This window comes from Anas platyrhynchos, chromosome 5, assembly GCF_047663525.1.
Source record: "Anas platyrhynchos isolate ZD024472 breed Pekin duck chromosome 5, IASCAAS_PekinDuck_T2T, whole genome shotgun sequence".
Classification (NCBI taxonomy): domain Eukaryota; kingdom Metazoa; phylum Chordata; class Aves; order Anseriformes; family Anatidae; genus Anas; species Anas platyrhynchos.
Genome location: NC_092591.1, coordinates 55,513,549 through 55,529,019, shown reverse-complemented (window position 1 = coordinate 55,529,019; position 15,471 = coordinate 55,513,549). Strand labels below are relative to the sequence as shown.

The window sequence follows — 15,471 nt, the reverse complement described above, 5'->3', positions numbered from 1 at the left end:
TATTTTTTTTTTACTCAGACCACTGCAGGAAACCTGTACGCAGCATCCAAGTATCCTGCAATGAGTTGAACAAATCTTTATGAATACTTTTCTCCAGAAGGCTCTCAGGGCATTTAACTTGCTGAATTCTTGATTTTTTTTAAAAAACAAAACAAAAACACCCCCAAGTTGACAGCATATTAAAAATAAACACAGCTTTATTTGCAAGGTTTAAATCTTATTAAATGTACATATATAAGTTAGCCGAATGCAATGTTTAAAAAATTATCCCGACATTAGTGTATCATATATCGGCAACATACTTTGACAGAAATGCCACTCTGATTACATGACGGTACAAGTTAAAACAAGCAGTACACACAGAACAGTACTGAAGTCCATATATTTTCACTCTTTCCATTGCCTCAAACTGATAGTCTTACATAAAAAAGTAAAAACATAATAAAATCTTCTAGAAATAAACAGTATAGTGTTTTGTAGTAGCACTCATTTTGCAGTCATTTGCTTAGATCATACCACACAATCTAATGTAAAAATACTAAATTTGAACTGGAAGAAAAAATTCCCTGATTGTATTACACTTGAAAGGCCAATTTTATGTTCTAGCTAACTCTAATGAAGCAATCTACTGTAGCTTTGACTACAGTAGTTCCAACACAGAAGTAGCTTTGCTTTGGTTAAAGGACACTTTTAGATACATATTTTAAACACATCAAAACCAAATATTCTAACAGTAAGAACAAGCGCATCCCAAAACTGCCCAGACCGTTTTTTCTTATTTTGTCACTTTTCAAGAACACTTCAGGAAGTATGTATACACGGACCATTATAATCCTAATCATGCTAATAATCTTTTGTCAAAATACTGCTTAATGACAAGTAAAGGCAAGTGATGACAGAAATAGGTGTTAGATTTTCTGACATTAGCTCTTAACATGACAACGTATTTTCTCTTTAACAGTTTCTGTTACACCAACAAATTATGTTACGAAATGTCATGATATATTTTTAGATACATATATTTTAAATAAGTAGATACTATTTTTTTTTTTTTTTTTACTTCTTATTGCATGATACAAAATACCCAGAACATGTTTCAATAGCGTCAAATAGGAAGTGATATCAAAAAACAAATTTGAAAGAAGAAAAGAGTGGGGGCCCAAACATGAAATCAAATTCAAGGTCTTCACATGGGACTTCTGCATATCTCTGTTGTATGTATCCCAAACTACATTGCTTCCCTGTTTTCCTCCATCTTGCTTTTAGATAGCAAGAATCATTCACAATGCAGCTATTTTGCTGACAACTTTTCAAGTGTAGTACATGAAGACACTATTACAGGATCTGAAGAAACTCACATTCCATATGCAGAAATAGTGCATCTAATGCTAATTGTTTCAGATCTGCTTTCAGCTTCAATCAGATCTGTACATTTTGCATAGAACTGTCATTTTGCATCTCATCACCTATTTGAAACAATTGTTTGCATTGCTAACAGTAAAAAAAAGTCTAAATTAAGCAATTTAGTTAACTGTATAGATGTAATAAGCAGGAAAGTGCTAACATTATATAAATCCTCGTGTCACATACGTAATTATGGTGAATGATATTCTTCTTTGGCTTACACATTAAGCAGCAGAGATAGCTTATTTAAACATGCATTCCTGCAGTATATCCATTTCTTCAAATATATATGAATATTCAAGAACATGGTCAGTTCATCATAAACATGAATTGCCAATATGTGTGATTTATCAAGCAAACTTACAGAACAAAGCTGAATAACTTACAGAAAAGTAGAGAAACGTACAACTGCTTCAACTCCTTGACTGGCAGCCAAACCATGTGATGTTTGTTCGAGGTAGGCACTTCAATGTTAGAACTTTTGCTAGTTATTAACAGTTCCACTGAAGACACTAATTTAAAACTCTTACAATATTAAGAATACTAGCCAAAATATTTCAAGACACTGCTAAAATGAAATATAGGAACCGTAGGTTGTGGATCTAGTAAACAGTACATAATTTGGCTGATATCAAATACAAATATGATATATCTGATTTTTTTTTTCTCGTATACTTGCAACGAAGTATAACTTTCAAAGTGCAAATATTAACATCTTTAATCTCTCTAGCTAGTGTATTTCAGCATGAGAGAACTCAACAGTCTGGTGCTAGTTTATCTAAACAGTCTAGGTATGAACTGTTTCCTGTGAACGGCCTGCGTGGCACTAACACACAGAAGTGTGCCAAGGCAGGCATTGTTTGGCTAACGCTATAGTTACATGTGCAGGTTCACAGTATCATGATGCCTGCAAGCACACTTAGGAAATGCACATTTCCACATAGTGATCATCTTCACATTTTGCCAAATGCAAATAAACAAGGCACTAAGCGTGGAGGTGTTGATATGTTTTAAATATACAGCAAAATCATCAAAATGCATAAAACTTAAATGTATAAACCAAGGGCACATTCATATACAGATTGTAGCTACTTTGCACAAGTATTTATCTATTTATAACCTTAATAACTTTGTAGAAAAATCCCATGACAAAACAGAAAACAATTCCTTCCTGAAGATTAAAAAGAAAGACTCCTATGTATAAGGACAGGAACAATGTAAACAAAGTACATGGTATTCTTAAAATCTTTTGAATATGAATCCTAACCTCTGAACAGTCTTGTAGATAGATCAGTTAGTGCGGCAGTCCAGCCCCCAGTCCACTGCACTCTGAAATCATACTCTATGGCATGGATCAAGCACAGACACATGGTTTTAAAACCACACCTTTTGTTAACATTCACAAAAATGGGAAGAACGTAAACAAAGGAGCAGTTTTGGCCAACATTTATGCCGAGCATATTCTTCCAATGGCAGTTTTTGAGATGGAGAAATAAGTTAGCTGCATTTCTCCAAATTGCATACATCTTTTAGAAAACATTTTAAATAGAGGGTTCCACAAAATCTGCATTTAAAGAGCAAACTCTTTTGCAGATGTTATCTTAATGAATATAACCTATGGCGTTTTTTTTTTCCTTCAATAATAGATATTAACTGAATTCTGTGCCCTAAAATAATTCCAAGTGGAATTAAGCCAGTATATCTTAAAAACAACAACAACAACAACAAAAATCCTTCTAAAAAGCATACAGAAGTTCAAAGCCAGGAACATGTGTTTTGTAAGACCGAGTTGATACAAAAAAGCACCAAACCCCAACCCAAACCTTTTATCAGGACTTATCAGCTGTCTGATTTTAAATGATCATGTCATGAAGTCATCCTTCTCAGCATTTTCCACAGCAGGAATCCTCTATGATATATCCTTTTTGTTCAGCTGGGATACAGCCCCAAAGTTTGCATTTAACAGTACAGGAAGGGCTTGGTGGTGGTGACTGTATGATATCCTGTGAGCCCTTTTAGCATAACACTCCCTGTACTGGGAATCTAGATTCTAGGATTACATGATTATTTGAAGTGACAGGTAAATTGAGAGCAGTGCCCAAGTCTTACAGTTAAATAGATTTACTAAACCTAGGATGCTCAGTACAACTTTTCTTTAAAAGTCTAAAATCTTTGGGCTGAAAGCAAAGGGTTGAACCTGTCCTATAGCTTTCAAATTGATGCATACTGAGCAAATCACAGATAAAGAAGCTAAAATGAGCTAAATCCCAAACAGTTGTATTTTCAATTACATTGCTCTGGATAACTCCATTCTCCCTTCTGTAGCAATGAACTCTTTTTCTGTGGCTCGTTTATCACCTTGACACAGTCTCTCCTTCAGTTTTTCAAGCTCATACTCATGTAGGATTTTCTGTGTTAAATACTTTTCACGTTTTATTTTGGCTTTCACATCTGCAGGGACATCAGGAATCATCCATGCTACAAAGAATTTGACGATGAATACAACGTGCTGCAAAAAAATGATATTGTGTATATGAGATGTGCACAAAGATTAAAACATTTCCTGTTATACAGAAAGTTTACTTCCAAACCATTTATGAATTAGCAAAGCCAACAGCAAAGTGTCAGGTTCTGAATTCCTAGCATCACTTTCTAATACCCATGTGTGCTTCTTTAGCTGTTTTTTATCCTACATAAATCACCACAAAATGCTTTTAGGATTTTCAATACGGATCAAATCCAGTAGTGTCCTTATCAGCTGTTTTTACTGCTCTTACTCTGATGTTGACTTACTGATGTCAAAAGCCCTACTTAGACTATTCATTTAGGAAGGGTATTTGGGATTACTTAAGGAAGAAACTCTTTTGTACTCTCAGCAATTCTGTTTTCTGTAACATTAGTAGCTACCTAGTAAATGTATAAAGGTATTAATTTCAGAAAGGAGTAACATTGGTAACATACCTCCATAATAATTATAAAAGCCAGTTTTGCAGCAAGAATGTGCCAAAACTGCATAGTGTGTAAATATTTCTTCTCGTGATCTGGAGGATATCGATAGTCTCTGTACCTGTTGAATAGAAAAACATGCGAAGGTGAAATGTCATTCAGTCTGAGACAGACTACAAGCTCAGTGACACTTACAGCCAAATACAGCTGTCTCTTAAGGAACCTTTTCATCTTGTTTTAAATGGTCTGTTTCCTTCTGCAGAAAAAGGTTGCCTCTCCATTTGCCTCTTACGTTTGCTTAAACATCCCCACTCGCAGCAACAGAATATAGATGAGTATGTGTGAAATTTTTATACATGGCTTACTCTTTTTTTCAAGCAATAATCAAATAATGCAGGAATGATGAGATTTATCACACAATAATTGACAAATATTAAGTAAATCCAACAGATGTTGACAGATTACATACTGAAATAATGCAGGGCTTAAAGGAAGCACTGTCTGGAATTTGTGTTTTAACACTCCTCACATGTATAAATAGGATAAAAACTCCCACGTCTTTAAAACTAAAGCATCATAAAGCTGTAGCAACAACTTAATTTTTTTTTTCCTTCACCAAATCAAATTGAAATGCTTCTCTTTTACCACGGACTTCTCTGAAATTCTTCCCCAGTTCTTCTAGAAGCTTCTGAAAATTCTTATGGTAAGAAGGGACTGTTTTCTCTTTTCATTTTAATTTTTATAAATGAAAATAGGATAGACTGCAATTCCAGAGATATTTAGTATGGCAACAATCGACTTCAAAGACCGCATCTTATTTTCAGCTTTGGAGTCTGCACTGCCCCATAATGATGCTTCCTTGGCCACTGAGGCATTGCAGCCTAAATATGTTGAAAATTCAGTTTGGTGTTGCAATCTTAGGAACATCAATCTTCACCATCACTCAAAAAAACAACAAAAAAATACCAATAGCTTAATTAACTTAAAAAAAAAAAAGCAAACCACATTAGCCATAAGAGTCTCTTAAAAATTTTTTCTTTTTAATTACGGGCATGATCTCTTACCATCTCAAACACTGCCTTTTTAATAGCTTAAATGCTATGTCTTACACTTCAGAAAGATGAGAAGACATGATTTACTTTCTAGTAAGCTAATTAGATCTGCAGTAACTTTTTTTTTCTTACTATATTCTAAATAAAGGCACAAAATATTTATCATTATAACACCACCAACCTGCATATGACAAAATTTTCTGTGTTCGTTTTAGGCTTGTTTCTCTCAGGAAAATCAGAGATTAGAAACACTGACAAACTATTGTTTATGTATCCGGACATCGGTGAGTTGTCACTTTCAGAATAAGCGTAGTAGTAAACTAAACGAGGAATCATGTCTGATGTGAATGCAACAATAAAAGCCTGAAAAAGAATTTGGACAAGAAATTAAGCAAGTTCTACACAAAAATTGTGAGCAGATTCATAAAGGCTTTTTGGTACCATCTGTGGCATAAACCAGGATCCACTGAGCAAGGGTGACACTAAGAGGCACCAAATCCCAAATATCTTTTTCTCTAGAAGAGTATTCTGACTTCAAAGTCATTCTTCCCTTTCCTCTCGTTTACTAATTTATCAACTGCTTTATGAAATGTAGGACAGATTCCCATACTTTATCAGCCCTAAACTGAATCATCTTCTGTCAGCATTTACCACACTCCTTGGTGAAAAAAGAGATGCAGGTTAGAATTCTTCCAAGAAATAGACAAACTTGAATTCAGTGAGTGAATCAGCCAAGTTATTTTATGAAAAAAGGGGAGCCATTTTCTCCAGCTGTATTGAAAGAGTTAACAATGACTTCTGGCACATTTTGCTTGGAAGCACGAGATATTTGAAATGTTACCTTGCTACTTGAGGGTTGGAGATCTTTAAGGTCCCTTCCAACCTGAGCCATTCTGAATCTATACTTCAGCAATAGCTGGAGGTGGTTTTGTTGCCTAAGACATCTGCAGATCTGATACAGCTGAATACACTACGTTATAAAGAAGCAACTCTTTTGCCCAGCGGTCTGCTTCACATTACATTCAAGATGAAATACTGAAATACCATTTTGTTTCCAGTGTATAAGAAGTAACCTAAACCATCACCCCTATAGGGGCATCCAAAAGCAGCTGAACTAGCAGCATTCCCACAGAACAGGCCTTACAATGATGAGAGAGAAATGTTATCTGGTAAACAGACCTACTCCACCTCTCTTGTCCCTCATAGTCCCCTCTGGATGATCAGTGCGCTTCATCAGACTAAGATTCAGACTGGATTATACCATTACAAAATGCTGAAAAAAATTTCATGCGAATGAAAGATTATGGTCCAATGAAACATGGATGCATGTCATCAACACACAGACAAACCAAACCACCCACACAGTTGTATCCTATCTTCATAGGGTAGCATGTGATAAAATGAATACTGCTGATGAAGGAGAAAAAGTATTAAGTGATTTTTAAATCTGCCATAAAAAAGTCAAAGCTGACTTAGTGCAGTTAGCTTACTTACGTTAGTGACAACAGACAAGATGGCCATTCCATTCAGGATTTCTTGCCAAACTCCTATGCTATGTGCTTTCGCAGCCACAGGTCTTCTGTACTGAGTGGTTAATTTCCAGGAGTCTACTCGAATCTCCAAGATATTATTCATCAGAGCAAGAAGCGGAGCCAGAGGAAAGGATGCCACAAAGAGAGTAATGAATCCAAACTGAATGACTGCAAGGCAGAAAAGACAATCACTAACACCTGCCCCTAGTAGAGCACCTTTGGGATGATAACGAAACATTCAACTTGGCCCTTACAGACAAATGGCTAACTTCTGTCAGGCTGCACAACAAGTTTCCTCTAGCCCTGCCCAAAGGGAAGTGACAAACTGCCCCAGTCCCAGGCCTGGTCTCTTAAGGCTGCAGCACCAAAAGGGAAGGGGGATTCGGGTCCTGAAAAATGGTGCTGCCAGCAGTGCTGGATACTAATGCTTTCATGGTGCTGCAGTTCTATTCTCATGAATGGCAACTAGCTGTAGGGGAAGGGGAACATACTCACACACCAAATTTCTGAACCATGACAGGAGTTTAAAAAAAAACAAAAACAAACTCTTTTCTTTTTTTCTTTTCCTGCAGTTTGTGCAGATTAAGTAAAAGCCTAAAGGGTTTCCCATCAGTTAGACTTTTAAATAAGAATAAGGAAATACTTCTATTTTTATCACAACCTTACCTCCACCTATTGTTAATGCTTTCAACAAAATATTAATGCCAATTTTCCACTGGGGAGTCTTAACTTAGTTTAAGAATTGTAAATAAAATACATAAATGATCACTTTAGTCGTTACCAAAATGAAAGAAATCAATTAACAGGCACGACTAATGAAACTGATTGTTCTTTGAGTATGAATTTCATGAGATCACAGCCCTTCATGAAACGTCACCAAGTGTACAAAATGACAATAATATAGCTTCACTAGTATTGTAGTCAATCTCGAATACTTAAAATTACAAGGGACCCCTTTTGAACCAATTTTGTCTGTCTAATAGACAAGTATATATGTATGCGTGTGTGTGTGTGTGTGTATATATATATATATATAAAAATATATATAAAATGTATCCTTTAGATTTAGTTTTCTCAATTTCTTTTTCTAATTTCTCAGGGTTTGTAAACTAATTTCATATGCTGATCCTGTTTGCATTACCCCTGAAAAAAAACTTTGTTACTTGCGCTCCCTCTGCTGGCCTACTGGACAGTATCACAGTATAGCGCAAACTAAAACTAAATGGATTCTCTCTGATCTGGTTGATAGATCTCACATCCGCAGCATTAGACCCCACAGCATATTTGGCATTCATCCCATGCTTTGAATTTCCACTGACATCAGCTGATAACGTGCTTGGGAACAAGAACGGGATACAGACTGAGACAGCTGGCTGTACTAAGAATAATGTTCACCATTTGAATGAGTGAAACAGTGTTCACAGTGTTTCTATGAAATTCTATCTGCATTTGAAGATGCAGAGACAGCTTTTTTTTTTCCTCCTCCAAATTGGGCTGGCCTATTTTATCGTTTCCAGCTATTAATCCCTTACTGTTTACCATATGAAAATGGTGCCATCAACCTTCAACAACTTTTCTCTTAAGTGTCAATACAAAGTGCCTTGTCCTCATTCCAAATGTGTATTTTTAAACTTACCCATTTCTAGATATTCATAGAATAGGCCCAAGGCTCCAAATGTCTGCAGATCGTGGTCCTGCTCCCAGCGACTATACAAATTTTCTGGATTATTTCTGGCTTTCCGTCGTCCCCACCAGTTACAAATCCAACTGCACATGCAGAATAAGTTAATAATGAGACAAGTAGATCAAGGATCCCTTTTTTAAACAAACTCCTTGTTGCAATACATTTTTACAAACATTGCTTTCAAAAAAGGAGGCAAACACCTTTAAAAAACAGTCTACTTCCTATGCAGTTAATTTGCATAGACTATTTTTCATAAATTTGTCATATGGAAATGCTCGCTAGCCAACACTTGTTTCCAATAATTTCCTCTGTCCACAACACAGGTATCTCAGTATACTCAGTGTAAGAGAACTTACGGTACAATGGCCTCTTGGATATTTCCCCAGATCTGCTTGCCAGCCATGACTATGGTAAGCTGTGTCGTCAATTCAATCAAGCAGCCTGCAGGATCACACTGATAGAGACAGATTGGAGGATTAATGGACATGAATAACTGACATTAGCCAGAGAAAATACATCTTACTGCTCTATAAGTGAACAAAAGGAGAAAAGTTCTTAAAGATTATTAAGACAATGCTTAATTTTCACCTGGACTGCCGGTTAAAATAACCTTTTCACCAAGGCTGTTAGAGAAGGACATTAAATGCTCAACATGCTTGATAAAGTGCATGCTAAAATGTCACGATCAAGAACTCCTACCTCTTCATTTCGCCAGCGATTGAACATGTATGTGTATGCACCTGGGTAACCAACAAACTTCCCTTTGAAGAATGCCACATAGAAGCAGGATGAATAGTAGTTGACAAACTGGAACAGGAACATTTTCATAGTGAGCCTGTTTTCATACTCCATATGAGTTCTGGGAATCTCTGTGAAACCAGAAAACAGTATTTTATTTTCCTTTATGCCCTTAAAAGGGTACAGTTTCATAAATACTTATCACCCACAGTGCCTTTACATCCCAGAAGAAATGTAAAACAAAAACAGCCCTCCAAACGTAGTTCAGCAGATGAAGCACCTGTCCTCAGATACCCTACCCTTAATTACAATGCCATGTTCTGAGTACGCAGGCAGGTGGAATTCCTTCTTGAAATGTTTATTGGCTTCTTGATACTACCTGCTATCACTTGTGCCTGTTTCTGAGATGAAATATTTGGGGATGCTACATCTCAAAACATCAGCTAGCAGGGGCTCCTTGAGTATGATAATTCTAATGTTGGCAATGCACATGATAGGGAATATTTTTGCATTGTGGCAGAAGAGTATGTTACAGTACTGCTTCTTCAACGTGTAGTGTGTATGCAACTGAAATTGACATCAGGCCTCCAAATTATGAAACTCATAGTGGGGGAAAGAACAGGTGAGGATACAGGCTGCCCAGGAAAGCGGTAGAGTCCCTTTCCTTAGAGGTATTTAAGAGATGTGTGGAGGTGGCAATAAGGGAGGATGTGGTTTAGTTGATGAGACTCAGTAGGTCAGGCTGATGGTTGGACTTAGTGTTCTTGAAGGTCTTTTCAAACCTAAATGATTCTGCCATCTTGGCGGCAGTTAACATCATTAAGACTTGGCTTAAGATTTGGCTGCCTCCATAATCACATTTTCCATCATATTTACCTTTTTAAGGTATCAGAGAGCCCTCAACACAGTATTTATAAAACAGTAACATGCAACCAGTTTAAGCTGGAAGAAAGGGGAAGAAAATAAACCACAAAAATTGAAATTCCTATGAATTGGTCAGGATCTGGCAGACATGTTGACCTCACCTGCCCTATGGTACAGTTATTTCACATCTGAGTAACATTTTCAAGTTTGGCGTAAGTTCGCATGACTGAAGAACAGGCAATATTTACTAGGATCCTGAAAGCAGGGCACTGTAGAGGATGCAGTACTCAGAAAGGTAAGGAGGTCTTCCTAGGATGCAGCTCATTAAGGTATTTTCCTTGTCAGTGGGTTGTTCAAATGCTTACATCAGACACTCAATGTCCGGAACAGAAGAGATAGGTTGTACATGTTTGTCCAGAAGCATAATCTGGCCTAGTCTTTTTTTCAAGAATTTACGAGTTAAGGGAGCTAGAACAGACATTCCTGATGGAGGTAGTCAACATTTCATATTCCTATCCTCTGCCACTTCTCTAAGCCTTAACTGCAGGCTCCTAAAGCTGCCATAGGAGGGCGGCAGTCCCACAGAAGTAAATAAATGACTTTCCCTCTGCATCTGCTAACTGCTGACAGGGCTGACAGTTGGGAAATCAATCCTCCACGCTTCGAAGCAGGAAAACAACATAACAGCCTTCATGCTCATAAATCGTGCCTTTCAAGAAAAAACAAAAAAAAAACAAACAAAAAAAAAACCGAAAGATTTCTGTTATTTTTGCTAGGGGCAATTTTACTTATTACTTGTTCTGTTTTTCCTTGGTCTAATTAGGCCAAGTGAGGTAAGCAATACACATCTGAAATGAGATGGGCCAGAATTAATCAAAATGAAGCCAATGCAACATCCCAGTAAGTTTCTGCAACACACACTTTCCAATTCTTAATTCCACTTGTAAAATGTCATTAGAAAAGATCACCCAACTGTTTTTATGACAGCTGTACATACTGCGAATATCCAATAATTTTCAGCTCCCTACATGCCCCATTCCTGCTGAATATTCTGTGAGCATGGCTTCTTCTTGTGAAGCACCTAAAAGGCCTTGTATGTATAAATCGTTCAGGGCAAACAAAAAAATACATAGGAAGGTCCCTAGGGAAGGACATATCCACCAAGCAAGCAGCAGTCGAACAAAACCTGCCACAAAACTAAGAGATCTTTCTGCATCTGCCTTCCAGCAGGCTTCTCCAGCTCTGGAGCGAGTCTACTGAAAATAATGCTGCCAATGGCTGTATCCACAATGACACATCCTCGGCCCAACTGCTTCTCAACCTACTTCATCTCTGCCATGAATCTAACTCCAAATTTGTAAACCCGTATCTAAGAGGTGTATTAAAAAAAAAAAAAAAGTGAAACATCTACACTGCCCTATCCCCCATTCTCCTACTCTCCTTTCTCCCCCCAGAGTAACAAACATGATTATTTCATCTTTTGTCTAGGAACAATGTCTGTTGAACAGCTGCAATCGCTTCTTAAGAATACATCCTCAGGATTTCTCATTGAAATACTGGGAAGTCAGGACATTTTTAACTCTGTTTGGTGACTCTAATGTAATGCACAATGAATTTTTAATTATATTCTGAACTGTGATCACCTCTGCCAGACTAGTTTTAATATATGCAAACATTGTAATACGATAAAGAAGTTTATGGTAACTATTCAAATGCAAGGAAAATGTTTAGCATGGCCATGGATACAACTGAGTCATTGTTGCTAACCACAAACGCATGTCCAATATTACTGAGAACCCCTAGACAGTTGGACACGACGGTCTTTGCAGGTCCCTTCCAACCAAAGCAATTCTCTTCTAGATAGCTCCAAAGTCTAGCCATTCCTTCAGAGTTCTGTCTTCATTTACACTGCTTACCCATATCAGTAATCCAGATAGCTATTCTCTCATATATGAAATTCAGTATCATGATGATGACAAAGTTCAGGCAAGAGGCTGTGACCGAAGTTGCCAGCTGAGGGGTCAGTAATCCACTGATGGGCTGCAGAGTTTGAGCGTTTTCCATGAGGCTGGCAAAGGCAGCATACACTGCAAGACGATACACAATCACAGCTATCATGCTAGCTATGATCAGAGACACCTAAGGAAAGGACAGAGATGTCAGACACACACCTCAGTACAGCTATAACTCATGCATCTTTTGAATTAAGTCCATCAACATGCTTTATACTCTAGATTTTATTCTTAAGGGTTTAGCAGCACTGGAAAGCAAAATACACCACAGGTAAAACACTCGGTTATATTACACACATTAAGGCCACGATAATTCTTTTGTTAACAGAAGTAAAGCAGACATTCAAAAAAATTGTGCAGAAGGATACAAACTCAAAAATGGAGATGGAAAAGACAGGTTAGATTATATTGTCCACCCTGAAATTCACTCTACAGTTATTTCTATAAAGAAATATGTTGTAACTTCATTGGAGTGAATAATATATTTTTTTCACCTTTACTGCACATTTTTTCCACTGTTGCTTGGTATTGGCATATAAGCCAGAGAACAAGTAAGCCCTATGATAAAATGTCACATCAATTTACTAGTTAATGACAGATTTTCAAGGTTTCTTATCTTTGTCCACTGAAGTGAACTGCATTTTGCATGACCACAGGAAATCAGCAGGACAATAATCCAAGGGAAGCTAACACATTAGTGTATGTGTTAATGCCATAATTAGTGATGATCAGTAACTGTGGTAAGTGTTAATGGGATAATTTAAAGAAGATGCTCACCCAGAACAACACTGTAGTTCCTGAGATGCAGAACCGCACAGCCTGGCTAGTTAGAGGCAAGTAAGGCTCCATCTCCTGAAACAGTCAAGCAAGCACAGCATAGTTCACAAATCCATAAACTTATTCCAACATCAAGCAGCACACAGAGCTCTCAATAGCTGTGGGAAAGTGACCACATCCAAGGAAAACCACTCACAACCCCTCTCTCTACAAGGGCAGGTATTACATCATTTTGAATGTGCTGAACAAAAAAAATTCCAAAAAGATCAGGACGAAAGTGGCTGTAACAATGCTAGAAGTCAAGACAGTACCTGGAAAGAATGGTTAAACCTTTGCAAAAATCAGTCAGTAGCTGAAGGAAAAAGACCAACTGCTTCATTGCATGAACAGGGCAGAACTGTAATGCTAGGTCAGCTGCCATACAGCACTGAGTTCAAAACTGGACTGGTTTTTAACAAATCATTTGTGTCAGGGTTTCTTAATGATCATATAAGTGGATGTACCATGCTTTTCCACACAGCCAGAAAGCATTTTCTTCCACTCCTTCAATATACTTATTTTTGTATTGAAGAAATGGCTGCATTCATTAGTTGCCAATTGTTGCTGCAGCATCAGGCAGCTAGGTCTTACCCAAAAGAGTATTCCCACATAGCACAAGAACAGTTTTCCATGTTCGTGAAAAGTTTTCTCTTTTGCAACCAATTCTAATTCCTAAAATACCAGATCACATGTTAAGAAATGTTTATTTCAAAATCCATGCCAATAGAAAAAAAATAGTGGCAAGTTATCTGAATTTGATAAATCTTTGGGCCAGGGTACTGTAGCATACTTCTTTTCCTCTTGGAGTAAAGAACTTGGATTGCTACAGGCCAGCACAATATCAATCGTTCTACTGTTGCTTTTTGATGGCAATATTCTTTAGCTAATCATCAGGTTGATACAGATGTGACCGTTACAGGTGTAATTTGCTGTACTCTCATGCGAAAATAAAATATACTGCCTATATCTGCCTAGAGTATACTTATTAAGCACATTTATCAATAAATACTTTAGCCTCTGATTATTACAAGTTTTTTTTTTTTTTGATTATGGCAAAAGTTTGAGGCTATATCAATAGAACCATAAAAACAGCCGAAGAGAAGTTATGAGCATAGATATCAGGTGACTTTAAATAGGCTCATAATGTCTTATACCTATTATGCATTAATAAATATTTATGTTCTATACTAGGGAAAAAATATCTTGCATTCTAGGCTACTTGAACAGTTTTCTGCTTTGGAACACAATACAGGCAATAATATGCAATGACTGAGTAATTTTGAATGGAATGTTATTTATTTAAATAGAGATTCAACTGTAATCAGCAAAGGCAGATTTTAGTTATGATCTAGTTAAATAGTTCAGGATGGTATCATCACTGTAAGGATGATACCAATACAATTTTAATAGCAAACGAGATATTAATTCAATCCTGAAGATGGCAAATTTCTATTTCTGTGCACCTTGAACCTTGAATCATGGCCAGGAGTAATTTAGAAATAGTTTTCTGGTAGAAGCAAAGCTAGCCTTGGAACGCAAGAAACTCAGTGACCTGTATCCATATCATCTTACCCAGTCTGCAGAATTAATTTTTTTTCAATTACTGTTCAGTATTATGTATTATCTAATGAAACGGAATTATGCTAAGGTGTGGCTAACCTGTATGATCTGCTGTAACTGGGCATTGATAAAGATCATTGCTAAACCCTGCTGCACAAAAGCTTCTGAAAATCTACCAAGGTAATAAATGTGTATGTCATAAAATAGAGGATTATGCAGTCACTGAATTTTTATGGCAGCTGTTAATGCATAGTTATAAAGCACAGAACAGTGCACTATCTCAGTCTTAGATAAGAAAAATATATCAAGGTCCAATTTCTATTTCTTTCCTAAATCAATTCCAAATAAGCCATCTGCAAGATCTGCATGAATTTAGAGGGAGAATGGTCTCTTCCCTCAAGACTGTTACACAAATGCACCTAACCCATGCCATCTTGGGCTGCCATCGGCTGTGGCCAATTCACCTCATCAAACTACAGGTTTTGAACCCTGCCATATGTAACCACTGCTCACGAGACAGTCTATCACTTCCTTGTCCTCACACAACTACTGCAGTATGTTATCTCAGAGCACGAGGGCCCTGAACTGCCTCTGTGATTCCCTCTGCTCTTTCCTTCCACTGCAGCTGAACCACTGTGGTTCAGTTGGTTTTTGTTACTGTGCAGTTATGTAAGAAAGTGGAGGTTTTCAACCTAAGCATACACAGGGAGGCAAACTAGCAAGTAGTATCTGCAAACTAGCAGGTAGGTATCTGTTTGCAATTAGCTGAACTAGCTCATTAAAAATTAGGGTTTGCCTGAAGGTATTTTCCTGAGTTTGCAGAAAACAACACCTTGGCAGAGATGCGCTCAAAATCATAGTGC

The 15,471-nt window shown here is 37.1% G+C and overlaps 1 protein-coding gene and 1 long non-coding RNA gene across 20 annotated transcripts in view; one reads left to right on the top strand and one right to left on the bottom strand.

Moving 5' to 3' along the window:
- Positions 1 to 15,471, top strand: part of LOC101790603 (uncharacterized) — a 388,896-nt gene that overhangs the window by 167,346 nt on the left and 206,079 nt on the right. The window lies entirely within an intron of this gene.
- ANO5 (anoctamin 5) overlaps positions 180 to 15,471 on the bottom strand; it is a 54,275-nt gene continuing 38,983 nt past the window's right edge. For all 19 annotated transcript variants that reach the window (XM_038179094.2, XM_038179104.2, XM_038179096.2 and 16 more), the window contains 9 exons: positions 13,010 to 13,084; positions 12,137 to 12,359; positions 9,318 to 9,487; positions 8,975 to 9,072; positions 8,571 to 8,701; positions 6,897 to 7,102; positions 5,584 to 5,765; positions 4,366 to 4,471; positions 180 to 3,913 (listed from right to left, as the gene is read on the bottom strand). In XM_038179094.2, the coding sequence (XP_038035022.1) occupies positions 3,692 to 3,913; positions 4,366 to 4,471; positions 5,584 to 5,765; positions 6,897 to 7,102; positions 8,571 to 8,701; positions 8,975 to 9,072; positions 9,318 to 9,487; positions 12,137 to 12,359; positions 13,010 to 13,084 (1,413 nt within the window). In that variant the 3' untranslated portion in view covers positions 180 to 3,691. The remainder of the gene's footprint in view (positions 3,914 to 4,365; positions 4,472 to 5,583; positions 5,766 to 6,896; positions 7,103 to 8,570; positions 8,702 to 8,974; positions 9,073 to 9,317; positions 9,488 to 12,136; positions 12,360 to 13,009; positions 13,085 to 15,471) is intronic.